General features: G+C 36.5%; 9 protein-coding genes across 18 annotated transcripts; 6 read left to right on the forward strand and 3 right to left on the reverse strand.

Moving 5' to 3' along the window:
• Nucleotides 1-18: 18 nt before the first annotated feature.
• On the forward strand, nucleotides 19-1591 carry AT4G33690 (G patch domain protein). The gene is made up of 4 exons (NM_119527.4): nucleotides 19-200; nucleotides 461-629; nucleotides 724-1006; nucleotides 1112-1591. Exons 2-4 carry the CDS (start codon nucleotides 461-463, stop codon nucleotides 1398-1400), a joined length of 741 nt encoding a protein of 246 aa, NP_195095.2. The 5' UTR covers nucleotides 19-200; the 3' UTR covers nucleotides 1401-1591.
• On the reverse strand, nucleotides 1495-4744 carry AT4G33700 (CBS domain protein (DUF21)). Of its 3 annotated transcripts, none has more exons than NM_119528.4 (11): nucleotides 4274-4744; nucleotides 3691-3767; nucleotides 3520-3603; nucleotides 3271-3384; nucleotides 3092-3178; nucleotides 2866-3005; nucleotides 2669-2756; nucleotides 2469-2542; nucleotides 2280-2395; nucleotides 1929-2200; nucleotides 1495-1854 (listed from the first exon to the last, which is right to left on the reverse strand). In NM_119528.4, the coding sequence occupies exons 1-11, from the start codon at nucleotides 4449-4451 to the stop codon at nucleotides 1810-1812; spliced, it is 1275 nt and encodes a 424-aa protein (NP_195096.2). In that variant the 5' UTR covers nucleotides 4452-4744; the 3' UTR covers nucleotides 1495-1809. The 3 variants fall into 3 exon arrangements, with proteins under 3 accessions (NP_195096.2, NP_001328097.1, NP_001328098.1); NM_001342227.1 differs by having other exon boundaries at nucleotides 1539-1854; nucleotides 2280-2349; NM_001342228.1 differs by lacking the exon at nucleotides 4274-4744 and adding an exon at nucleotides 3855-4166 and having other exon boundaries at nucleotides 1539-1854.
• Nucleotides 4745-6274: 1530 nt separating this feature from the next.
• On the forward strand, nucleotides 6275-7039 carry AT4G33710 (CAP (Cysteine-rich secretory proteins, Antigen 5, and Pathogenesis-related 1 protein) superfamily protein). The gene has a single exon (NM_119529.2). The coding sequence runs from the start codon at nucleotides 6328-6330 to the stop codon at nucleotides 6826-6828; it is 501 nt and encodes a 166-aa protein (NP_195097.1). The 5' UTR covers nucleotides 6275-6327; the 3' UTR covers nucleotides 6829-7039.
• A 966-nt stretch (nucleotides 7040-8005) lies between these two features.
• On the forward strand, nucleotides 8006-8882 carry AT4G33720 (CAP (Cysteine-rich secretory proteins, Antigen 5, and Pathogenesis-related 1 protein) superfamily protein). Its single transcript, NM_119530.3, has one exon. It carries the CDS (start codon nucleotides 8076-8078, stop codon nucleotides 8565-8567), a length of 492 nt encoding a protein of 163 aa, NP_195098.1. The 5' UTR covers nucleotides 8006-8075; the 3' UTR covers nucleotides 8568-8882.
• Nucleotides 8883-10306: 1424 nt separating this feature from the next.
• On the forward strand, nucleotides 10307-10917 carry AT4G33730 (CAP (Cysteine-rich secretory proteins, Antigen 5, and Pathogenesis-related 1 protein) superfamily protein). Its single transcript, NM_119531.2, has one exon. The coding sequence runs from the start codon at nucleotides 10361-10363 to the stop codon at nucleotides 10877-10879; it is 519 nt and encodes a 172-aa protein (NP_195099.1). The 5' UTR covers nucleotides 10307-10360; the 3' UTR covers nucleotides 10880-10917.
• Nucleotides 10918-10951: 34 nt separating this feature from the next.
• On the forward strand, nucleotides 10952-10972 carry AT4G33735 (uncharacterized protein; the record flags this gene model as incomplete). The annotated part of the gene is made up of 1 exon (NM_001349599.1): nucleotides 10952-10972. A coding segment is annotated over exon 1 (18 nt), but the record flags the coding sequence as incomplete, so codon positions are not given.
• A 1081-nt stretch (nucleotides 10973-12053) lies between these two features.
• On the forward strand, nucleotides 12054-14386 carry AT4G33740 (myb-like protein X). Of its 5 annotated transcripts, none has more exons than NM_001342230.1 (2): nucleotides 12054-12217; nucleotides 12589-14386. In NM_001342230.1, exon 2 carries the CDS (start codon nucleotides 12647-12649, stop codon nucleotides 14063-14065), a length of 1419 nt encoding a protein of 472 aa, NP_001329806.1. In that variant the 5' UTR covers nucleotides 12054-12217; nucleotides 12589-12646; the 3' UTR covers nucleotides 14066-14386. The 5 variants fall into 5 exon arrangements, with proteins under 5 accessions (NP_001329806.1, NP_195100.4, NP_849489.4 ...); NM_119532.6 differs by having other exon boundaries at nucleotides 12625-14386; NM_179158.4 differs by having other exon boundaries at nucleotides 12093-12217; nucleotides 12622-14270.
• Nucleotides 14387-14406: 20 nt separating this feature from the next.
• AT4G33760 (tRNA synthetase class II (D, K and N) family protein) lies at nucleotides 14407-18581 on the reverse strand. 2 transcript variants are annotated; one of them, NM_119534.5, is made up of 15 exons: nucleotides 18167-18581; nucleotides 17698-17841; nucleotides 17511-17620; nucleotides 17300-17411; nucleotides 17139-17210; nucleotides 16934-17025; nucleotides 16669-16789; nucleotides 16332-16454; nucleotides 15935-16130; nucleotides 15630-15817; nucleotides 15475-15546; nucleotides 15289-15387; nucleotides 15132-15212; nucleotides 14965-15022; nucleotides 14407-14717 (listed from the first exon to the last, which is right to left on the reverse strand). In NM_119534.5, exons 1-15 carry the CDS (start codon nucleotides 18521-18523, stop codon nucleotides 14548-14550), a joined length of 1995 nt encoding a protein of 664 aa, NP_195102.2. In that variant the 5' UTR covers nucleotides 18524-18581; the 3' UTR covers nucleotides 14407-14547. The 2 variants fall into 2 exon arrangements, with proteins under 2 accessions (NP_195102.2, NP_001329757.1); NM_001342231.1 differs by lacking the exon at nucleotides 18167-18581 and having other exon boundaries at nucleotides 17698-17950.
• A 54-nt stretch (nucleotides 18582-18635) lies between these two features.
• On the reverse strand, nucleotides 18636-21905 carry AT4G33770 (Inositol 1,3,4-trisphosphate 5/6-kinase family protein). 3 transcript variants are annotated; one of them, NM_119535.5, is made up of 9 exons: nucleotides 21192-21905; nucleotides 20385-20466; nucleotides 20269-20301; nucleotides 19930-20050; nucleotides 19742-19834; nucleotides 19529-19648; nucleotides 19208-19440; nucleotides 19037-19121; nucleotides 18636-18946 (listed from the first exon to the last, which is right to left on the reverse strand). In NM_119535.5, the coding sequence occupies exons 1-9, from the start codon at nucleotides 21503-21505 to the stop codon at nucleotides 18852-18854; spliced, it is 1176 nt and encodes a 391-aa protein (NP_195103.3). In that variant the 5' UTR covers nucleotides 21506-21905; the 3' UTR covers nucleotides 18636-18851. The 3 variants fall into 3 exon arrangements, with proteins under 3 accessions (NP_195103.3, NP_001328707.1, NP_001078490.1); NM_001342232.1 differs by having other exon boundaries at nucleotides 19930-20301; NM_001085021.2 differs by having other exon boundaries at nucleotides 18676-18946; nucleotides 20385-21214.
• Nucleotides 21906-22883: the final 978 nt, after the last annotated feature.

The following is a 22883-nucleotide window of genomic DNA, read 5'->3' on the forward strand; positions in this document are numbered from 1 at the left end:
TGAGAGGAAATTAATCCGGTTTGTTCCGGTTCGGTTTTACTAGAAATTTTTGGGAATTTTCCAATTCAGTTCAATTTATTTATTTCTCTCTCTGGCTCGGACAATGATTTTGCTCTGCGCCTGCTGGAAAACGCCGAGGAATCGCACGATTTCGTGAAGCTGCTACTAGATATCTGTATCTGAGTCAATTCGATTTCGTGGTAATTAATCTCGACCAATAGGGTTCTCCAAAAATCCCCTTTTCGATTGTTGTGTGTTTACGTAATTTTGTTTGTTTTGCTTCGTTGATTTCGTTGTCGAAAGAACGTAGCTTTAGTGGAAGTTCTGTGATTAAGAAGCAATGATTTAGATAGCTGTAGTGGTCGAATTAAGTTCAACTCCATCTTTGTTTGATCTACCCAGATTGATTTGATCACATAACTTGATTAGGCTTATACTTTTTTGTTTTACCTTGGAGTAGATGGATCTGGAAACTGAAAATCGAATAGCTTCCATTCTTTTAAGAGAAGCAGCAGAATTGAGGAGACAAGCTGAGAAAGATGGCGTCAGAGCATATCTTGAGAAGCCTAATGTAAGGCATCGACCTAACTCTAGATTTCTCACTGCTACAGTTCTTGGTGTTCAGCAAGGTATAATCTTTTGTTGACAGACTTTGCTTCTATCCAACAAAATCTAGTTTTTTTTTAGTTTATCTCTTATTTGTTTCTTCTTTATTCCATTCAGCAAACAAAGCTGTGGAAACCAATGAGATGTGGAGTCTTCGGAGTAAAGAGATTGAGTTTGGTGAAAGGCTCAAAAGAAAATCAAGAGATGAGAGCAGCAATGGTCAAAGTGAGCAGAACAATAGGAGGGATTTTTTAAAGAGATGTACTTCAGTTGATGAGAATGTTACTACTACTAGTTTATCACCATCATCAAGCCGGAGCAGAAGCAAAAGATGGCAATCAGAGGATGATGATGATGAAGGCTTAGGAGATGTCGAGGTTAAGACTTTTCTCCAATCAAGGTATTTCCATTATACTCAGATGCTGCCTGATTATTTCCTTTACAATAATGATCGAATTTGGGATCGGCTTTTGCTGATAAAACTTGTGATTCTGGTCTATGATAGGGTCAAGCGTGGCAGAGGTTCTGTTGGTGCTATGATGGATGAACCGCTACCCTGTCTTCCTGAGAGGGAATTGTCAAGAACTTCTGATACAGGAGATCGGAAGCTAGTGATTCAGCCAGAGCGATCACCTTTATTGAGACGTAGGACAGATTCTTCTTCTTCCGACGAGGAGGAAGTTTACAAACGGGCTCATAGAAAGAGAAAGGAGCATAAGAAGAAACTTAGTAAGAAACACAAGTCAAAAGAGAAGAAAAGGGATAGGAAGAAGAGAAAATATGGTAGGGACTAGATCTTTCCGGACAAAAGTAATTGCCTTTTTACACCGGCAGTGATGTTGTATCCATAAGATGATCATATTTCATTAATTCTTGTATTAGTAAAATGCGAATAAAAACTCTTTGAAGTAAGGTAGAGAGTGACATATCTTAGAGACTAATGATATATAGGTAGTAGAGACAACTATTGGTGTGGCCTATGAGGGTTCAGATTTGGTAAAACTCTTTGAAGAAAGGAGAGAGCGACATATCTTAGAGACCAATGATATATATATAGAGAGAAAACATCTTGAAACCATAGAAAAAGTTGTTGTTCATGCCTACATTGATACACATTCGCCGGACAAGTGACAGTTTGAAAGTTGAAAACAAAGACTAAAGTTTTCGACATTCATAACCAGTTCAGTGGTCATGCACTCTGTGTTAGGAGTCTTCAAAATGGTGATCAGTTTCGTCAAAGATCTCCTCCTGCAACCACAAGCCAAGCAATAATTAATCCGTGAAAAAGAATTTTTGTTTTTAACTTATATAAGATTCCTTACCTGCAGAAGTTCTTCAATGACATCCTCCATCGTAATGATTCCGACTGCTTCTTCTTCCTCAGCAAGTTTAGGCAGCGGATTGCCATTCAATTGCAGGATGTCTGCATCATTGTCTTTTGACCACTTCTTGCTCTTTGACCCTCCTTTAAACGAACTTGCTCGATTCGGAAAGCTCTTCCACTTTTGAAGCGATCTTTTTGTCCTTAACATTCTCTCCTGAGGAGTAGGAGTTCCCTCACTATCCACATCCACTCGGGCTTCCTTAACACTCCCTATTAGAAACCAAAGCAAAGATTCTCAATACTTGTAACTCAGCAAGACATTGTTTTGTCGATTAATGAAGCAGTTTACCATTTTTAGAAGGTAATGGGTGGATTTTGTCACACTGTCTTACAACAACAGCCATGTGGCTGAGTCCTTTCTGGAATTCGTTCAATATGTCATATAAAGGCAAGATTTCTGGAACTCTAAAACAAAGCAAGAAATCAGCTTTTGAAGCACATTCAGTGGGGCTTAGTTACTTAGATTTGGAAGTTTCACCTTGGAATCCTTCTTATCGTGACATTCTTGACAGGTATTTCTTCATCTGGGTTGATAGTTAATAAGTTCTTCACCTGAAGATAATAGATATGAATGGTTAGAAGTGGAACCATAACACTAAAGAGGAAAATATTTGTGAAAAATGACTTCACAGAGAAGCGAGTCAAATTGTGGAAGTAATGCATGAGACTGGGAGTTACCAGAACAAGGCCGATTATGTTAGTTGGCTGCTCATAGTATACTGGAACTCTGCTATGCCCTTTCTCAAGAATCAAGTTCATCAAGTCTCTATACCAGAGGAACAAAGAAAAGAAAAGTGTTTAGCATGAGAAGTATAAAGACTCCAGGCAAGTGTGTTTCTGATAAGTTAGGTCTCCAAGGAATCACAACACAAAACCTGTCTAGTTTGGCATTGATATCAATCACAAAGATATCCGATATTGGTGTCATTGCATCTTTGACCATTTTCTCAGAGAGTTCAAGAGCTCCTGCAATGATTGTCGTTTCGTCATGAGTCAACTCCCCACCCTTTCCAGCCTGAAAGAAACAATACACTAAACATCATGACATAGATAGAAGGGGTACATAAACTTTTCAATATGGAAGATGGGATCAATGCATACCTCATTTCCATGAAAATCCACAAGTGTTTTCAGCTCAGCTCTTCGAAAAAGCGCTGCACGACGATGACCCAATAGAAAGTCCAGCAACTGGATTATTCAAAGGAGCAAAAATTTATTATAACAACGAGCATGATTGGTGGGGGCACTGGCTCCTACGGAAATCGGTAAAGTGTTTTTACCTTGCTTATTGGCCATGCAACAGGTAAGCAGATAAAGACTAGGACACGGACAAACGGAGCCACTGTTGCACCAATCGCTAAACCATAACGTGAACAAATCGACTGAGGTATAATCTGCAGTTGCAGTAAAGCCAACCATCAATGTTAGTATCCTGATTTGCATGCATTCACATCTGATATACAGGAAAGTGACTCAAAATGCTCATAGTCGTTTCCCTTATTGAATATTACAGGAAATGCTAATCTTACCTCACCAAAGAGAAGAATCAATGTAACTGAAATCAAAATGGCACCCCATGCCGTCACAAGGCCATCAAGAAAAATAGGAAGCGTCTGAAAAGATAAATCATCACTATCATCAAACACCATTCCTGAAACCTATAAATAATCACAGAGGCTAAGATTCAGTTTTGTAATTACCTCCATAGCAGCTGCATTGCATATAAGTAAAGTGACAAGCAACAAGTGCTGATTCTTTACCACTGGCAATATCTTTGCTGCAGCAAACAAAAACAACTCTGATCATCATTAACAGAGAGACAGAGCCTAAAAAGACATGAATTAGATCAAAGCAGGCTGCTCACAACAACTGAATCATCGATGACATAACAGCTATTATGTCATTAAACTTGGAGGCTCTGGCTTAGATAGCAAAAAATGATAAAAGGGTAATCTAGTCTTGATTAGTAAAGTTGTGATAAGACCAAAATCTTCACCAGTATAAACTAACACGCAGCAATTGAATATTACAGAAACCAAACTCGACCTAATTTGAACAAATGCTTTAGAAAGTTAATCAAAACGGCCAATAGATGAACTAACTGATAACCAAATTCGAATATGAACATCACAAACAAAAAAAGACCATCGCAACATCTAACCACACACGTGTAGGCCAATCAAAAACTGTCAATTTAGTGAAATAACAAAACTTTACTAAGCAAAATTGTCAATTGGTGAAAAATAACAAAACTTTAATAGAATCAGCGACAAAAGATTATACCTGCATATTTACGATGTTCAGGTGTACCGGATTTAGCGAGAACTTCAAGATCAACGAGACTCAAAGACATAAGACCCAATGTTAAGCCAGACATGAGTCCAGCGAACAAGACAAGAAACACAATCACAGCTATATGTATAAAGAAGTTTGGGCTGCAACATACATACTCCACCGCCATTCAAAATCGACTCTTTAAGAGAAAACAACAATCCCCAAGAGCTCAAAAATCGGAAAACACACTAAACCCTAGCTCACTCGCAGAGTTGACATCTTCTCCTTCTCCAAAACTTTCTTCAGAATCAGGAAATGAACAGTCTCCGACTCAATTAGTAACGACTAAGATCGGAAAACCAAGCACGAAGAGAGTTAAAGTGAAGCCCAGAAAATATCTGATTAAAAAAAGCACTTTTTGTGTTGTGTCTTTGCAGAGAAATCGAAGCAATTATGGAGAGATGATAAAACAAACAACAGAGTCTCGTGCGGTGGAGATCCACTGCCATATATAGAACGTGGCAATTAGATATTATAATGACAATAATACCCCTGTAGTGAGGGCTACGTACGTGAGATGACAAAAGGTGTTTTCGTAAATTTGACGGTCGTGTCCTTTTTTTAATGGTGACGCAGCAACTAGCTGGGTTTTCCCGCTATGACGAGGATTTTGATCCGATACGGATTCTCGCCACAACACTTTTTTATGTGTCTTCAAACTCAAAGTGTTTTTTGTATCTTTTTATTAAAATTAATTTTGTAAAAAAAAATCGTAAATTGGACTTGATCAATTACCATTTTCTTTTTTGAATGATTGGCTAGTGTAGTTTTGAAATTCTTATTATTATCAAAAAGCTACGTTACCAAATTTCTTTTTCCATATATTATGAAGAAGAGAAGCTTTCCTTATGAACTACTACTTTTTGGGTCGGCAAAATTCTTTTTAGCAAAAAGCATATTCGAGTTCTCATATAATATTTCATTGGATTGTAGGTTATCGAGCAAGATCATCTTTATCCGTTCACAATTGATAATCTGGTGATCGAATACCTACGAGATCGCCGTTAATTAGTAAAAGTCATAAGAATTAGATTAGTATAAAACATAGAAATTATTTCGAGTTGTCGGGATATAATTAGTGTTGTATCTATGGTGTTAGTAAAAAGGCAATTGCCTAAGCCACCAATTTTTTTTAATTTTTAGGCCTCAAATTTTATTTTTTAATGACTATTAGGCCACATTATTTTGTTAAGAAAATCATTCCGCCCCAATGTATTTGAGAGCTTCAAGAAAATCATTGCATCCCAAATTATTTCGTATTTATATTTTTTTTGAAGACTCTAAGAATTATTTGCCGTGGGTCAAACTCTTATTTAGTTTTAACGAATTTTGATACATAAAAACTAATGAATGTATTTAATATTTTTTAACATTAAATTTAAATATATATTTTTTATTAGTTGAATTAGTTATAATTAATAATATTTTATAATATAAAAAAGATACATTAAATGAGATAAGAACGAGTTTTCACAATAAAATGCATTATTTAATTAGCATCATCGCCATACATTCACGTGATCTACTAAATATCATAGAAATTAAACTAGCATAAAACTGAGAAATTATCTAGAGGATAAAAATAACTTTGAACGGTAGTATATTCTAATGATTTGTACATTTTTGTGCTTCAAAGTTTCTCCTTAATAATAATAAAATAAAAGCATACCAACGTATATAGAAAGATATGAAGAAATTGTCTTGGATTTTTAATACAGTAAAAATCATTTCAGTCAAATCCTTGTTTTAAATTTATTTACAAAGGGGCATTATCAAGGCTCTCTGACCCTTTCGCCTTATTGACTTGGTAAAACAGTTGATAATAATAATACAATTACTTACAAGTCGTGTCTTCGTTGGTAAAAAATATCTCGCAAGTGTTATTAATCGTCCATAAAATAACTCCAACCTAAACTCTATATAAATCCTCGTTTCTAAGTTCTAACCAATAACACACAACATAGAATAAAAGAGCTTACAGACAACTAAGAAAAAAAATAAAAATGAAGATGTTTATCTCTCCTCAAACCCTAGTACTATTGGCATTAGCTCTTGTCCTAGCTTTTGCAGTTCCACTGAAAGCCCAAGACCGGCGACAAGACTACCTTGATGTACACAACCATGCTCGAGACGACGTTAGTGTGCCTCATATAAAATGGCATGCGGGAGCAGCCCGATACGCCTGGAACTATGCTCAAAGAAGAAAGCGGGACTGTCGTCTCATTCACTCAAACTCACGCGGACGTTACGGTGAAAACTTGGCATGGAGCAGTGGTGATATGTCCGGAGCTGCCGCAGTGAGATTGTGGGTCAGGGAGAAGTCTGACTACTTCCACAAATCGAACACATGCCGTGCTGGAAAACAATGTGGTCATTATACTCAAGTTGTGTGGAAAAACTCAGAGTGGGTTGGATGTGCCAAAGTCAAGTGTGACAATGGTGGAACCTTTGTGACTTGCAACTATTCTCATCCTGGTAATGTTAGGGGACGTAGGCCTTACTAACTATATGTGTACGCAGACGAAAGAAACTTGTCCATAGAGGACGTGTGTGTTTTCTATAATTTGGAATAAATGATCACCATCTATCAGGATGTGGTGGTTCCTTTGTACGTTTATAGTTTGTATAATATTTTGTCATGGAATAATACTTTTTTCTTGTGTGTGCTTAAAACTGTAATTATCATTAGATGATGCATAATGGGAGTTATTAATATTTCAACTGGAATCTTGGCATCAAGATTCAGATTTCCGTGTATGAAATTAACACCGGATACTTTTGTTATATAAACCGTCAAGAATAGCTAACTATTTATGTAAGTGAAATCTAAAATATTATAACTTTATTTTTACTAATGCATGATATCAAGTATCGAATCTCTTTTAATTTAAGTCGTTCAATTAGATTAAACTATAACAGCAATTATTATGTTTGAAAACATTCTGTTAATAATAAAATGGCCATCTTGCAAAAAGAAAGAAAATAGTTAAATATGATCAGCCATCATCACAAATTAGTTTAAAACAAAATTATTCGTGGTGGCTAATATTATCAAGAGTTTTTTAGCCATCCTAGGTCGGGAAAACACAATAGTCAGCGATGTGAAACTCCAACAACTATGCATTTTTATGGAAAGGTTTCCTCATTTTTCAGCCATCCTAGGTCGAAAATACACAAAATCGGTATCTGAATATTAATGAAGATGCTCTCATATCGCTACACTCACCATTAACATCTTAATTAAACATAGAAATTTACCATCGACAACGATAGACGGATGATCCAATCCATGATACAGTATAAACAGTTACGAACATGGCAATTACTCTATCTACAACTACTATACGTACATATGTCAGGATCTCCAAAAACTATATACATAAGACATACTTTTTTTTTTGCTAAACTATATAAGACATACTGTAATCTGTATTATTCTCTACTAATTGTTAAGTTTTATACATAACCAATATGAGAATGCAATTCATCATATGATCAGAATTTCACTAAACACGTCAATTACTATGGCGTGTAGCTATGAAATAATTACACTTAATCAATTGGCCATTTGGCCTACTATATTAGACCGCAGATGTATACGTTTTCTAACTATAAATTTGTAAATTAAATTTTTGTTTGTGGAAAAAAAACTAAACATTATAAAAATGTATTCGAAGATACAAAACTACTATATATATAACGTGTTCAATCCTCACTTCAAAAACCCACAAAAACTTTAGAACGAAAAAAGATGAAAATCTTTAACTCATCTCAAAACCTATTCTTGGCCATAACCTTTTTCCTTGTTCTCATAGTTCATCTAAAAGCCCAAGACAGTCCTCAAGACTTTTTGGCAGTTCACAACCGAGCACGAGCCGAGGTTGGGGTGGGACCCTTAAGATGGGACGAGAAGGTGGCTGCTTATGCCCGTAACTATGCTAACCAGCGTAAAGGTGACTGCGCTATGAAACACTCGAGCGGGTCCTATGGAGAGAACATCGCTTGGAGCAGCGGTAGCATGACAGGCGTAGCAGCAGTTGACATGTGGGTGGACGAGCAATTTGACTACGATTATGATTCCAATACATGTGCATGGGACAAACAGTGTGGCCACTATACTCAGGTTGTGTGGAGAAACTCGGAGAGGTTGGGATGTGCAAAAGTGAGATGCAACAATGGTCAAACCTTTATCACTTGCAACTACGATCCTCCCGGTAACTGGGTTGGCGAGTGGCCTTACTAAAAGAAAACTCCATTTAAATGTTTTCGAATATATGTTATCCACATGTATATATGTATTGTTTCCATGTTGTTCAGTTATACCAATCATCTATCGTCAGCTAATAAAGATTGGTTTGTGTGGTCCTGGTCCGGTCCGGTCTTCTTTTGTACCACATGTATAATGTATGCGTGGATTTTTATAATGGAATAAGAAAAATGCAATGCTACGGCTTGCACTTGCTTTGTTTGCTATATGAAAATCTCCTCTCCTTCTATATATACACATTAATTAATACATGATTATTCAGGTTTTTATTCTTTGCATATCAAATTTTTGTATCTACGTACATTCAAAAGAAAACAACATATGTACCAGATTTCCTTTTTTACCAATAATCTCTTCTAGATTGTTAGGTTAAGAACAAAAAAGTCAAACGAAAGCGTGCTATCTTTTCCTCCGTTTGCGTTTTTAGCTAGGTTCAATATTAAAATATCAATTTACTTAAGAAAATTTGTAGAGATGTGTTTATTGAATCGTAAATTCAACTAAAAATTAAATTATATTAAATATAAATATGCAAACACAATCAGAAAAATCAACCGATAAATTGTTGAATTAAAATAATCAAACCCTTTACTTTTTCATCTCCATATGAATTAACAAAAAAAATGTTCCAAGCTACTTTCAAGCGATATCTCCATTAAGGAACAAAAAAAGTCGAAGCCATTCATTTCTTCCGAGAAACAGAGATTCAATGTTAGCATAATATGTTTTTGTGGAATTAATCTCCGATATTGTTTCCACTCCTTTTTAGTCTCTTTGATATTATTGTATAGTATCCCTGTATGAGACAGTGACTTTATATTCGGAAGATAAGCTATAGATGAATTATGTTAATTGTAAACAACGTTAGCTATAATAATATTTTCACATCGACATCGTCTGAGAGTGCCTCGGTCATCCGGCTGCTTGTGCGAGGAGGCTGCGCACTATACTACGTTGACTACTGTAATATTAAAGTTTAAACACATTTGTAAATTGTGATTGAATTAATATAAGAGAATATATGCCAAGGTTTTTAATCCGTTACGTTAGCTGAATTTTTGAAAATGATTTTACACCAACCATAGTTTTGGTTTGGATACTTTGGCTAGATGAATAGCCAACGAAGTGAACTTAAAATTTTCTCGTGTATATGGTATATATATTCTCCTCTTTTCTGTATGTTTTTAATATATATCTATCATGAATTTTTTTTCCTCACCATGAATGAGTATTTGCTTTATTTATATGGACCTAGCTAGGGTTGATTAGGTCCGCGCGCTACCATCTAAATAGTCCAGAGAAACGATTGAACAAAAAATATTATTCATAGCTATCTGAGACTTAAGCGATGAATGGTTAAACTTTATTACGTTCTTTATTGATCGGTTGAACGAAAAAAAAATACAAGTCCCATTTTATAAAATAATATCTACCAATCCATAGCCGAAACCAATAATTGTAAAGATATTATTCCACCACCCTTAGCCGACCGAGATACTCATCACTATCAACTCTACAATCATGCCACCTTTTTTTGTGCACACCTACAATCCTAATAATTAACGTGCGTACATCATTTCACAATGTTTGAAAACCTTTTTAAGTATAGTTTCTAATCCGATTTACTTCAAAACGTGACACCAACTAGGCCATTAACTATATATAATATATGTACATTCTATATAAACATCTTAAACTTTCTACAAGTATCCATCAAAACACACAAGAAAGTCATCTCACGCTATATTTGTTCCATACATTTTAGAAAAATGTTTCATAAGGTTGCTATTGAAACCTTGGTTCTCCTACTTCTCATCAATTACTTGACACAAATCGATGTTTCCTCCGCACAATACTCTCAGTATCCTCAGTCCCATGAATATCCTGACAGCTACCTTAGACCCCACAACGCAGCCCGAGCCGCGGTCAAAGTCAAGCCTCTAAGATGGGATTTCGGTATAGCCACTGTGGCTCAGGACTACGCAAACCATCTAGCCTCAGGTCCATGCAGTCTTGAACATTCCTCTGGACCATATGGAGAGAATCTTGCATTTGGCAGTGGAGACATGTCGGCCGCTCAGGCGGTTGCGATGTGGGTACATGAGAAGTCGTACTATGATTTTTACTCAAACTCGTGCCATGGTCCGGCTTGTGGACACTACACGCAGGTCGTGTGGCGTGGCTCAGCTCGTCTCGGTTGTGGTAAGGCTAAGTGTAATAATGGTGCCAGTATTGTTGTGTGTAACTATGACCCCGCAGGCAATTACATTGGAGCTAGACCATATTGATTTCAAATTCAATTGATGAATGTGTGTAAAGATTGTGGTATTGATTACTTTTTTTTTCATTTGAGAATTCAGTACATGAGAAAACATTACGTTAAAATTTGTGTAATTACAAAAATGTTCCTTTTTGATCGCATAACCAAAGATCACGGAGAAGGGACTTTCCATAATGCTATGGTTTATGCCGTTGTTATTAACAACTTGTTAAGCGCTGATAGTAGATATTTGATCTCATCATGCTGGTTTTATGGAGATTAGGGAACAGCCTCAGAACAGCCCATATTAACTCAGTTTTGAAATTTGAAATCCTTCTTATTGGGAATAACTATGTTATACCATTAATTTCGTTGTATAAAACCATTAATCTCTCTTGAATTCACTCCTGCTAAGTTCTTAATTATCGATGGTTTTATTGGTGAATTAGTATGCACAAATTTAAACGACATATTATATTTTTCATCTACTAGTTAATGAAAACATAATAGAGATACTACAGGCTGGGGTTAAATGGTTTCTAAATTAGATGATTAATTTAATTGAAAAAGTGGATTTTCATTTTTATAAAGTTCTAAGGAAAACTTGTAGTTGTGGATAACAAAAAGGTTTTTTTTTTTTTTTTCATTTGAACCATTGTAAAACCCAATAAGATATAATAGTTGAAGATTTTCCAAGTCCGAAATACTTAGTCACATTGATTGGAATAACAAAAAGACCTTCTGATAATTTAAAAAAAAAAAAGAGAGCATGTTGATAGAAAAAAAGACAAAGAGAACACATCAGATAATATATCAAATGTGTACTTGCTCTCTCGACAATTCTATTTCTTAGACTAATAAAATGGTCTTGTCCCCTTCTCTAGTCCACTTTGACCACTTCAAGAATGACTCATACACATTAGGTTACCTATAAACAACAATAAGAGAGCAAGGAAGTGGATTTCTCTTTTTTTTTTTTCAACTTTCAATATACACATAGGAGTTTATTTCATTTTTCTAACAAATAAACTAGAATGATCTTATTTTATTCTTTCCTTTTTTCATGAAATTGAAGAATTTGAAGATCATTGAATTATTGCAACTATTAATCATTTAATTTTTTAATTTTTTTTGTTATCAATAATTGCAATTATTAGAGAATTATTCCTAAAAATAATTAAAAAAATAATGGAGTAGACAATAGTCATAGCTTCACCATCTTTGCGTTGTCTGGGCCTTACCTCTGTCCTTCACACTCTTTCCTCTGTTCAAAGTTTTTTCTCTTTTTTTGGTTCTTTAACTATAATAAACTCGAAGCTCTAAAGAAAGCTTCTCTGTCTTCTTCTCTTAGATAACTCTTACTCAGGTACTCCCTTCCTCACAAAACTTTTGTTTCTTTTGAGTTGTCTCCGAATCTGATTCTTGTCCCTTCTATAGCTCATCTTTTCCTGTTATCTCTTTCTGGATGTTCTTGATTTTGGCTATTTTCAAGAATTGGTTTCTTGATTTGACTTCTTTTAGCTGTTTTAAATTCGAAACTTGTTCTTCATTGAATTTGTCTTCAAGATTTGGGGGTTTTAAGTACTCAGTCTCTGTTTGCTGATTAGGGTATCAACAGGATTGTAATTACTTTGATATATTTTCCTTTTGCATGTCACATCTTCTCTACTGTTCTAATTGGTTTTGAGGGGATTGATTATCTTTTATTCTATAAAAGCTGTTTCTTTATTGTCACAGGTTAAAAATATTGAGTTATGGTTTTTTGTATAGCAGCTGAGAAGAAGTATTGTTGAAGATGAAGAAAACATCAACCAGAAGCCAAAGAGGAAGCAAAGGTATCAAAGGGAAGCATGTCCTGCAGATATGTGTTCTGCTTGGAGTATGCATTTGGTTAATCTATCAAGTGAAGTATTCTCATGATAAGAAGAAGGAATTTTATGAGAAAGATGTCGAGAAATCGACGGTGTTGTTGTCAGAGGTTGAAGATGGAGTGGTGAAGCTTGGGAGGAAAGATCTTCTTCCTAAGAATTATAACCAGAAGGAAAACGAGAAGCACGTGGAAGAGGATGAGGATGAAGAAGAGATCAGTCATGGAGGTGAAGAGAAGGAGAAGAAGAGTAAAGTAGAGAATGGTAATCATGAGGAGGAGGTGGAGAAAGACGAGGAAGAGGAAGTAGCTGAGGATGATGAAGAAGATAAGAATAAGCAAGGAGAGGAAGTAGCTGAGGAGGATGAGGAAGAGAACAAACATGAGGAAGATGAGATTGATGAACAAGATCAAAGTAAAAATGCTGGAGATACTGATAAGGATGATGAAACACTTGAAGAAGAGAAAGAGAGTGGAATGAGTGAGAACGATGAGAAAGAAAAAGAGACTAATCATGCAGATGAAATTGATATGACAGTTGATGAGGCACGCGAGGAGCATTACAAGGCTGATGATGCTTCCAGTGCTGTGTCTCATGAGTCTCGGATACTGAACACTGAGAAACTGAAAGAAAGTTCAAATGAAACAGCTCAAGAGAACAATCCCAATGGCGCTACGAGCGAGGTTGAGATCCAGAAGGAACCTGACTTGAAGTTAGGAGAAGCAGAAAACACCAATTTTGTGAACAAAACAACCACAGATGTGAAAGATGGTGACAGTGAATCATCCAGTTCTGAAACAAAAAGCGCGGTAACTGAATCACAAAGTGAAACAGTTAATGGCAATTCGACAGTAGCACTTTTTGAAGCGTCAGAGTTTGTGAAGAACGAAACAGAAATCATGAGAGATCGGAGTCAAGGAGATGGTGCACTGCCTGCAGGATTCTCTGAACCACAGCCGCCCGTCTTGGAACTTGAGAAAAACCGTAACGAATCTGATCCCGACATCCCTATTTCTGCTGACATTACCAACAAAGATTTCATTCAAGATGAGTCTAGGAACTCAACTTCAGAATCTTCTCTACTTGAAAACATCGCTGGCTCAAACACGACCGAGGTGAATGAGAATTCAAGGTCTGAAGGTGATGATGATGAATCAGGTGAAAAGGAAAGTTCAAACATTTTCTCCACAGAGCTAACAGAGGAGGCAGATAATACTTCCGGAACGTCGATTTCCCAAGAAGAGATGGATGCTCTCACTGATCCACAAACTCTTCCTGATATAAGAATAGAAGGCAATGAAGAAGATGAAGAGGAAGCAATTGGAGCAGAGAGAAAGAAACTCTAGTGGAAAAAAGGATAAGTTAATGTAAAATGTTTTTATGCTTTTGCAGCCATGTCATTGTAAAAGCTAAAAACATCAGTCTGTCTCTGTTACTTAGTTTCGCAAATCTGTATATTATTCATTTGGAACTTGGCTACGGATTGCTTTCACTGCTCTACATGAAACTTGACTTCAACACTAATAGTAGAAGAGGAGCTCAATAGTCAGTTAAGTGTCCTGTGATCAACTCTGCGAGTAATTAAAGCTGCAGAAACTCAGAAGACATGAATATCTGACCAGGACTCGCTTGTTATAGATGCATTTGGAATATCAACTCTATAAATGATTATTGTGGGTTCATTACACTATGTCAAAAGTGGGAATTTTGCAAATCACTTCTGCAAATATTGTTTCAAAAAGGTGACATTGATAACAAATTTCTTTAAAATCAATAACCAATGATGTTAAGAGTAAACAGAAGATACAATTGTTTGTGTTGAGAGCTATTATTTGGTGCGGATGGAGAGATCTTGAAGCTGCTTTGGATCGACTTCCGAGGGAGTCCTTGTTAGGGCACATTGCGCTGTGGTTGTCTTTGGAAAGGCTATTACATCTCTTATGGAACTCGCACCTCCCAGCATCATCACCATTCTATCCAATCCATAAGCAATTCCACCTGTAATTTCATATCAAATACTAATGTTTCATCAACCATGCTTGACCAATCTTGTTTAACATCATCATCATCCAGTGTCAAAAAAGTTTAAGACCCCAATTTCTCTTAAAGATCCTAGGCAGAAACTTGTTCCAACACAACAAAAGAGAGGTTGAACCAGTCTATACTCTTAAGCATATACGTAACGATGTTGTATTAATCTATTCTTAAGTCTCAGATTTTTTGACCTTAAGAAATATTTACATACCATGAGGAGGAGCACCCATGTCAAGAGCCTCCAGAAGATAGCCAAACTTTGATTCAGCCTGTATGTAGGGAAAAAAATGAGATATGGATTATCTGCATATATGATAGCGCTGGCACTCTGAACAACAAAATGGATAGTTTCCAATTGATAAAAAAGGTGACTCTCACCTCTTCAGGTGAGATGCCAATGATCTCCAAAACCTTTTCTTGAACATCCCGCTTATATATCCTCAAACTTCCTCCACCAATCTATATACATAAGAATTTTTCTCAAAAGATCTCCCAAGCCATTGTTCTAGAGAGAAGAAATGGTCAAGCTGTTTACCTCGACCCCATTATAGACCATGTCATAAGCTAGAGCTCGTGCAGAAGGCAAGTCATCCATATCTTCCGGCTTAGGAGCTGTGAATGGATGATGTAATGCCTGAAGAGATATGCCTTTTCATATTAGACAACATATTTGGATATTAATCTCATCTCATGCAAGAAATTAAATTATGAAACGACATACCTCAAGCCTCTGCTCTGGCTCATTCCACTCGAACATTGGGAAATCTGTCACCCACAGAATTGAGTGCTTGGACTGTATAATATAGAAGAAATGGCATAAATCTGAGTCTGTCATCAAGTGGAACAAAAAAGTGTTTGGCCAATGGAAAAACTTACATGGTCAATCAAATCCATGTCATGGGCTACAAAGAGTCTTAACCTATCTAGGGTTTTATTAACCGAAGTAACAGGACCCACTCCAAATAATATAAGATCACCAGGTGCTGCTCCACATTGTTTCACAAAGTTTATTTTACCTGCTGAGTCTAAACTAGAAACTAATGCTGCAATTCCCTCGATCTCGCCTGCATCATAAGGTTAGACCTAATTAGAGCTAAAAGTACACAGAATTATTATATGACTATTAGGAAAAGAGAAAAAAAAATCGAAGAGAAAAAAGTAAGCTTGATTTATCTATTTACCATTATCCAAGACCTTCAAGAAAGGCAGACCCTTTGCTCCGGATTTCATTGCTTCATTGTAAATATCTCCTTTTTTGAGAGCTGAGTTTGAATACTTTTTAGCACCCAAAGGCACACACAATACCTTAATGATTCCACCACTTTCAAGGGCCTCTGTAAAAACCCTGAAGGACGATTCTGTGAAAACGTTTGAAACCTGCAATTTCAGAAGCTTGAGATTTTAACTTTAAAATAGACTTCAGCACAGAAAATGGGAAACAGCTCTAAAATGCTCTTCCTGGTTGAAGAAAAAATCCAGCATAAGCAATTATTCCCATGCACAAAAAAAAGCAGGCAAAGAGACATATAGATGCTTCTTTGTAACATTAGCTAAAAACCAAGATGTGGATAATATTACATCTTTCAACTCGAGATCAAATCTTGTATCAGGTCTATCGGATCCATAACGATCCATTGCATCAGCATATGTAAGCCTTGGGAATGGATCAGGTAGCTGGATACCTTTGATCTCTGAAAACACCTGCACAAGAAGGTCAAGCAATCAAAATTGCTGACAGCACATTACTAATTTAAAGAGAAGAGATCCACATACAAAATGAGCTTTGGAATTTCAGGACATAAAGGAATTACTAGAAACATATCAAGAAGCAACAAGTTTGTACAACATTGAGCCACATGCGTCATTGTCACAGAAGATACAAAGTCATAAAAAACAGTTTCAACAGTACTCTAACCTTACGGATAAGATCTTCATTCAGCTTCAGCATGTCCTCCATAGGCATGAAAGCCATTTCCATATCAAGCTGAGTAAATTCAGGCTGCCTATCAGCTCTTAGATCTTCATCTCTAAAACATCTGATAGTAGAAAAAACAAACGCATGAGAGAGAAATCATTTGCATCAGGAGTCCTGCTTTTGGTGGTAAATGAAGGTGATGAGCCATTTATGTCAGGGAGGCTTATGCTGAACCAAACTTAAGTGCCAAAGATCATATATATACCTGGCTATCTGGTAATATTTGTCAAAACCAGAGACCATTAACATCTGCTTGAAGAGCTGTGGACTTTGTGGCAAAGCATAGAATGTTCCTGACTTCGAAAGAAAATTAGATAGAATCAGACCTATAAACTATGATATAAGCTTATACTTCAGGGAAACTTAATTCTTTGTTGGGAAATACATTAGGATGAAAAAAGTATTGGCACCTGAATTCTTGACGGAACCAGATAATCTCGCGCGCCTTCTGGAGTAGATCTAGAGAGTATTGGAGTTTCAATCTGACATAAACAACAGACCAACATGAAAAACTGGGAAATGGCCAAAACTGAAAAATATAAATTAGATTTCAAATAGAGTAGGAACACACCTCAATAAAACCATGTCTGTCTTCTAGGTATCTCCTAATCAGCTTCACCACATTATGGCGAAGAACTATATTATTCTTCATTTGCTGACGGCGCAGATCAAGACATCGAAATCTAACATCATACAAGCCAAATCCAAAACATGAGTTAGCATTTGGAGATTCGATACGATAAACCAACCATGCAAGATCAATCATATATCTAATATTTCACCTTAAGCGAATTTCTTCTTTAATCAAATCTTTGTTCTCGTCTGCAGTAGTAACTAAGAAGGGAAGCTTTGTCCTCACAGGATTCAATATTTCAACATGCTCTGCAACTACCTAATGCAACATACTACACACATCAACGTTACATATAGGATATATAAAATGCAGCTGAGCTGAATGAGAAGGCATACCTCGACGAATCCCGTTTTCATTTTCTTGTTGACGGACTCATTTGGCCTACTACGCACAGTACCTTCCACCAAAACAACGTACTCAAGCCTCATGTCATTGATCAAGCCATGTGCCTCAGGAAACTCATCCGGAAGCGTCCTAACCTAAGATTATAAAACTTTCAAACATAAACGAATCATACAGTCCCCAAATATCCATCTTTGCGTTACACAAATTGGGTAAGAAAGAATTGAAAATGGTCGAATCAAGGATAATCATCTAGAACCAAAGAAGCAACTAAAGAGAAACTCAAGTAAAATCCAGGAATCGGATTGAATTAAACTCTACTCAATTGTTTCTTATTCAGATTCAACACCAATCACTGAGTAGAAAGTTCATTGCTGAGACGAAACTTCTAAATACTAATCTACTGAAACATTATGCTTCACGACTATATAATGCAAAAAAGCATTAGGTGAAACCTTAAACCTGGACAATGCCGGTATGATCTCTAAGATTAAGGAAAGTGAGGCCACCATGAACTCGGTGAAGGGCGACCCATCCGCAAAGGTGGACTCTTTTACCAACATCATTGACTGATAACTCGCCGCATAGCTCTGTCCGTGACACCCACCGGAGAACCGACGGAGGAGATGGAACCGGCTTCACTACTACATCGCCGGAGGCAGCTGCAACAGGGGAACTGGAGAAGGTTCTTCGAGTTCCGGGAAGTGGGTTTGTCCGTTTGGGTACGACGAAGAAATTAGTAGCGTTAGAGATGGATATGGCTGTGGCGGAGAGGAAACGAGTAGGTCGGAGAGGCAAAGTTCGTAGGAGGAGAGACATTGTTGGGTGGGACGAGAGTTAGATAAAGAGAGAAAAGGTTTAAGGGATTGCGTTTTTAGAGACGACGAAATCAATTCGATCGAACCGGTTAAGATTGATTCGGTTTATATAACGAACCGCTATGGTCAAAATAAGAATTCAGATATCGTTTGGTCAACTTTGGATGAAGAGACGTTTATTTCACTGAAAATTCAAAATCAGTAATCAAAACTTGTTTATCTGATACTGCTTCCAAAAGGGAGAGCTAAATTCTGTACAAATCCATAATTAGACATTTTATTATTTGTCGCTTCTTAGTAGACCATCTAAAAACTGCCGCCATTTTCTTTCATTTACAATGTTGTCTCTTCTTATATTTGACCTGCGCCAGATTTTGGAAGAAATCTACAAAGACTTGCTCGTAGTCTGGCAGTTTTCCGTAACCTGCAAATCGATATCAAACAGAGAAAAGTTCACTTCTCTGCTTCCATGAGAGAACTACACAAAAGCTTCAAAAATAAGGGAAAAACTTGCCAGGAAAATAGTTGATGTCAATAACATAAAACACGTTTTTGCTCCCATGTTCCCTGATCATGTCTATGTTGAAAAGCCGAAGTCCCTAATAATAGAAAAGCAGTTAGAAATTATGATAATCAAAACCGGATTTGTAAAGTAAAATGTGGAGAAAGGCAGCTAAAACTATACCAATAAGCTTCTTAGCTCTTTCACAAGCGCCTCGAGGAAAGGCTTTGGAGGTAGCTCAGCAACACGAGGGTCCAAGTCTGCGTTATCAGCTGAAGCAGCAGCTGATGAAACCCTTGGGAATTGGAAGACGCCATCAACTTTGGCTTTTTCACAATTACTCACATTTGGTAGAGAAAACCGTCTCATGACTTTTATAACATCACCCACCACAAATACCTTGAACATAACTCCACCTTCAGGCACCAAAAAAGATGCATTGAATTTTTTGAAAACACATATACATGGGACAACTGCGTATTGAAGTGTCATATTAACCAATACCATGATTAACAAACTCTTGAAGGACTAAAGGCGGATCAAGCTCTGCAAGCGAGCGCCTGTCATAAGCCAAGTACAATTGATGTGACTTTGCAGTCCCATCGATCCAGAGCGGCTTTGCAACTGGGACAAATTTGAAATAAACAAGTTTAAATTCATGATCATCATTTATACATACAAGAATATTCAATGCCAAGATAATATGTTCAACTGTACCTAGTGGAAATTTGAGACCAGCTTCCACAACTGCATCAGCACTAGCTGCTGAATCTTTCAAGACAACCATTTGCTTTGGAACAAAAAGGCTGCCTACAAATATTTACCAAAAGCAAAAAATCACTTCTAGAGAAACTTAGAAAAGGTCTTAAATTTCGATGTCAAAAGAACTTATTGAGGATTGTTACCACTGCAATCTGACAGTTTCAAATCTGCCATACCCTGAAGCATCGATTGTCGATTATATATACGCTGTATTGATCCTGGAGGATCAAGCACAGTCACTTCTGGGTGTTTTTGTTGGTAATCCTACAAAAACGGTGAAACAACATGAGATTGTATTTGACAACATATAATTTCCACAGACTGAAAAACTGCCCCAGCTTAACAGAAGTCTTTCAAATACCACTCAAGGGTTAATACCTTTACATAGTTCAAACTAAGAAACTCAAAACCAGATTGGTTACCATCTTCAAGCAAGAAACTAAAACCAGAAACATATAAGAAAAGTAGTCAGTTTTCCAAACCTCAATAACCTCTTCCCACTCTTTTCCCAACAACTACAAGAGAACAATCATATAATTCATTAGACTTCCAGCAAAAACACAGATTAAAGCTCAGAGAGTTCTTAGTTCTCACAAACCTTATGCAAAACAACATCAAATGGCCCTTGTTCAGATAGGGGCCGGTTCAAATCGATGGCGACAAAGAAAATGCCTTTTCTCCTGAAATTGACAGACACAAAAAGTATTACTAGCATTTTCTTGAAAACACTGCTGAAAGAAGAAAAAGAATGAAAGCTATGGGTTGATTAGAAAGAAGCAAAACAGAGACCAGACGTCAAACTAAACCAATAAGAAATGTTCTCTCTGACCTATTAGAGACATTCTAGAAGATGACATATTAAGTAGAACCAGTGATTGCTTTAACAAAAACACCCATGTGGTTGAAGAAGATTTCCAAGCCACAGAAAAGGCAAAACATCTAAGTATTTTATTTTTTAAAAGCCAGAGTCAAACCTCAATAGAGACTAATCCAAAAGGATTACACAAGGAATATTCCCATAGAAACATCCTGATACCACAAGTAGAGTATACTAGTGTAAGCCTAACCCTAAGCAAAAGAGCCGATTAAGGACAAAAACATGGCAGGTGACAAGACATGGCAAGTGGCAATGGTCCTCATAGAATCAGGCAAACCAATAATAGGTACCAAAACAAGAGTAAGGAAACAAGAACCAAATCTGGAAGAAAATGTCAAAGTCCTAAAGATCTTTTTGAAAGTAGAAAAGAGTTTGTCGGTTATGTTTAAACGCCAACAAAGGAACAGTCGTCTCTCAGGAAAGAAAAAGCAGAACCAAAAAAGATTGTTCAACAAATTTGGAAACTTTGCAATGAAAAATCAAAACTTTATAACTCCAAAGAAGCATTTTGGGTTTGTTATTGGTTACCTAGCAAGAAGTTCAAGCTTGGGCTGCAAGAAACTCTTCTTCTTCTTAGAAGTCAGAGCATACCCAACAACGAGCTTCTGCTGCTGCTGCAGAAACAAAGGTTGTTGAAACTGGAACGGCGTCGTTTCGTTCACCACCACTTGGTCTTCTTCCTCCTCCTGCTCTTCACCTTTGTATGGCACCATGTTTTCCCCTTCGAATCTCATAGCAAAGTCTTCAAATCCACCGCAGGAAACCCCTAAATTGGACGTAATCCCCAAATTACGGTTCAGTCTGGCAGTTTCGATTTCGCCGGAAGCAAGAGTCCCAAACATTAATAGAAACGGTATAAAAAAGAAGAAGCAAAGGGAGAATCTTTAAATATTCCTCTCAGATTCTATATCCGCTGACACACAACACAAGTGGTGAAATTGGCACTGCCTACAAACGAGATAGAGCACGAGACCGAGAGAGAGACAGAGAGAGATAAATCAAAATTCGAAGCAAGAAATCAGAGAGATGAGATGAGGAAATGTTGAGGGAGAGATTGGTCTGATGATCAAATATATTTATAGAGAGAATAATTTGCAGAAAAACAGATGCTACAGTGACATGGTCGTTCCCAAAGATTTGCTGCTTTTTTTGGTTATTCTTCTTTTCTGAATACATTTATTGTATTTTCTCTTTCTGTTTTTTTTTTTCTCAAGATGAAACCATATTACAAGCAACTTGAAAAGTACAAGCGACAACAAAATTAAAACTATATATACTTTTTTTTTTTTACAATTGTCAAATACACTAAAAAGCGGCTATAGTTTCCACGTATTCTCCTCGTTTTTTTTTCCCTCTTTTTAGTGAATTACACTTACTTCTACATCAAATACATCAATAGACTGACAAATCGTATTTTGAGTATTTTAATATTATTACTATAATGAATTTCGTTAGATAACGATGAATTGGCTTATTGTTAACTAGTGACTGAGCAAGTGAGCAGTACAGTAAACGAGCAGTACTTGTAAATTTGTGTAGCATGACTACCATCAAAACTGTAAATAGCCATAAGGTCGTGTGACAAATTTTCCAACTTCGATCACAACAAATGCAACAAGATTTGCTTGAAGCATGTTTGAGCCTTGGGGTTGTAAAAGTTAGAAACTTCGATGATTGACGTAATTACGTCACCAAATCTTTTTTAGTGGTGAGTTCCTATTCGCGCCTAATGGTCCAAAGAACCGAAAATGGACGATGTCTGCCATAAATGTTGGATATATATTTGAGTCCATAAATGTGTTCTTTTATAGCAAAATAATCGGAAAACAAATTCAAATTGGTATTAAAAAGGTAAATTATCAAAAAAAAAAAAAAGAGGTAAAAAAACAATGAAACCTATTGGAAAAAAAACCTTTGGTCAGCTGTTGTTGAATTATCATATGATTGATCCTTGCTAATTGTTGGATCCTGAAACATTGATGAGAAAAAATCTTAGAAACCTTTCGTTGATCTATTTTGTATATGATTAAGTGTCATCCTTCTTCATATACGACAGCGGTTCCATGATGATGGCTCACGACCGGCCCCCAGCGCCTTATTAAGACCTATCTAAATCATCGCATAGATAGTTGACAAAACTAACAGTGATGACATATATATTTGCTAATTTTGTAGAAAGCTAGTAATCAAATACAATTTGATTGTGATTTCTACTTGTAA

The sequence above is a fragment of the Arabidopsis thaliana genome, chromosome 4 (assembly GCF_000001735.4).
Source record: "Arabidopsis thaliana chromosome 4, partial sequence".
NCBI lineage: Eukaryota > Viridiplantae > Streptophyta > Magnoliopsida > Brassicales > Brassicaceae > Arabidopsis > Arabidopsis thaliana.